General features: G+C 38.3%; 1 protein-coding gene across 1 annotated transcript; it reads left to right on the top strand.

The window, feature by feature from the left end:
- Positions 1–5: 5 nt before the first annotated feature.
- Positions 6–1347, top strand: LOC100631462 (pyruvate dehydrogenase E1 component subunit alpha, somatic form, mitochondrial-like; the record flags this gene model as incomplete). The annotated part of the gene is made up of 5 exons (XM_003391101.3): positions 6–53; positions 107–205; positions 264–485; positions 721–788; positions 892–1347. Coding segments are annotated over 5 exons (714 nt in total), but the record flags the coding sequence as incomplete, so codon positions are not given.
- Positions 1348–2099: the final 752 nt, after the last annotated feature.

Raw genomic sequence — 2099 nt, 5'->3', positions numbered from 1 at the left:
TGCACATGTATGCTCCAAATTTTTATGGCGGGAATGGTATTGTGGGAGCTCAGGTGAGATTAAATGTGGGAATGATGTGTATAGTTACGTTGGGAATTATTTTTAGGTGCCATTGGGGGCTGGGATTGCATTCGAATTGAAATATAATAATAAGGACAATATTTGCATTACCTTGTATGGAGATGGTGCAGCCAACCAAGGACAAGTAAGAGGACTTCTCTCTTTACCAATTTTTATATTTTTATTGTTTTTTCCTTCTCAAGGTGTTTGAAGCATATAACATGGCTGCCTTGTGGAAACTCCCAGTCATCTTTGCCTGTGAAAACAACCGCTATGGGATGGGAACTGCCGTCCATCGTTCATCAGCGTCCACTGACTATTACACTCGAGGGGACTACATTCCTGGAGTTTATGTTGATGGTCAGGACGTGCTTGCAGTGAGAGAGGCTACTAGATGGGCCAAGGAGTACATACTGGCTGGAAATGTTAGTATTTTTCTGCTAGTTTTATATACAGTATATCCCCAGTAAAATTATAGAGGGGCATGGATACTATCTTGGCAAACTTTGTAGTCCATGGTCTTTTATAAACTGTCTTGTATAATGAATATTCATGAATTAGATCTAACTGATTAATATTCAACACCACGTAACTCAGAAATTGCCATCAGAATTAGCTTATACTTACAATTTGTGGCCTTTACTTGTTGTATTCTGTTAGGGACCTCTGGTAATGGAACTGGAGACATATCGCTACTATGGACACAGTATGAGTGACCCTGGGAAGAGGTACATTAAATAGCAGTACAATAATAGTTATACTGATATGTGTACTTGTAATAATAGTTGTAGTAATACAATAATACATGCTACTATACTTGCTTCATTCTAGCTACCGTAAGTCTGAAGAGGTGCAACAGTTCAGAAAAGAGAAGGATCCCATTACTACTGCAACCCGCTACCTTCTACAAGGTGACTTAGCTACAGAAGAGGAGCTAAAGGAAATCAGGAAATCAGTACAAGCTGATATAAAGAAAGCCGTAGCTAATGCCATTTCTGACACAGAGCTCCCACTTGAGGAGATGTACACTGATATCTATACCAGCACTCCAGAGTTCATGGTCAGAGGATGTGATCCTTTTACTTGGGGAAAATCAGAGAGGGCCTGAAGATTTATTGATAGCATATTTCTTTCTTTGAGAAATGAATTAATTGTTGTTAATATTTGTGTAGACAAAAGTAATATTTATTGTTTCAGTCTTAGACAGTCTTACATTGTATCCATTATTTTGTAGAAATTTGTAGCCATCAGCTGTTGCTTATTGTTTAAAATAATAAATTTTTAAAATTATAAAGTGTATGTGAATTGTAACTCCTCCTCTTCCTCTCAGTATGTCCGTTTCTGGCTCTTCTCCTGTGCTGTCTGTTTCTTTGCTCCTCTCAAAACTTCTACCAGTAGTTGATTGGGAAGTCCTGGGACTACACTTGAACATACCCAAACATGAATTAGAGAAGATTCGTAAACAGTTCTTCCATGAGGGAGTGGAGAGATGTAAAGCAGAGATGTTTGACTTGTGGCTGAAGACAAACGATGAGGAGGCCCTTCATTGGAATGTTATATCAGATGCACTCACTAAAATGAGAGGACTAGAGGAACTAGCTCAACAAATAAGAACAATGGGCCCTAGCCAAGAAGAAAGAATGTCTCAAGAAGAAGCTACTTTAAGTTCTGAAGAGAGCCCTGTTACTAAAGTAGAATTTCGGTTTCAAAAGTTAGACCTAAAAATTTTCAGTCAGCTAGAATCAAAGTTTGCCAAGCTAGTTTCTGATATCCTCCAAGAATTGAAATCTCGTGGTGTCTCTGTAAATGAGCTTCACTCTTATGTCAAGATAAGGTTGGAATTGAAATCGTCTTCTTCTCCTCAATCACTTGACGAGTTATTATTGGATAAATTAAAACCTTATTACTGTCTCACTAACCTAACACTTATCGATAACATCATTTGTGAGTTTCTTGACGGCTCAAAGATACAAGAAAATTTGGAGGAGTACGAGAAGCAACTGGAGTCCTTCAAGACTAGTGCAAAGATGGAGGAGCTA

Source organism: Amphimedon queenslandica, unplaced genomic scaffold (assembly GCF_000090795.2).
Source record: "Amphimedon queenslandica unplaced genomic scaffold, v1.1 AMPQUscaffold_10668, whole genome shotgun sequence".
NCBI classification, from domain to species: Eukaryota; Metazoa; Porifera; class Demospongiae; order Haplosclerida; family Niphatidae; genus Amphimedon; species Amphimedon queenslandica.
Note: the sequence above shows the minus strand (reverse complement) of the source record. Positions and strands in the feature narration are given on the sequence as shown.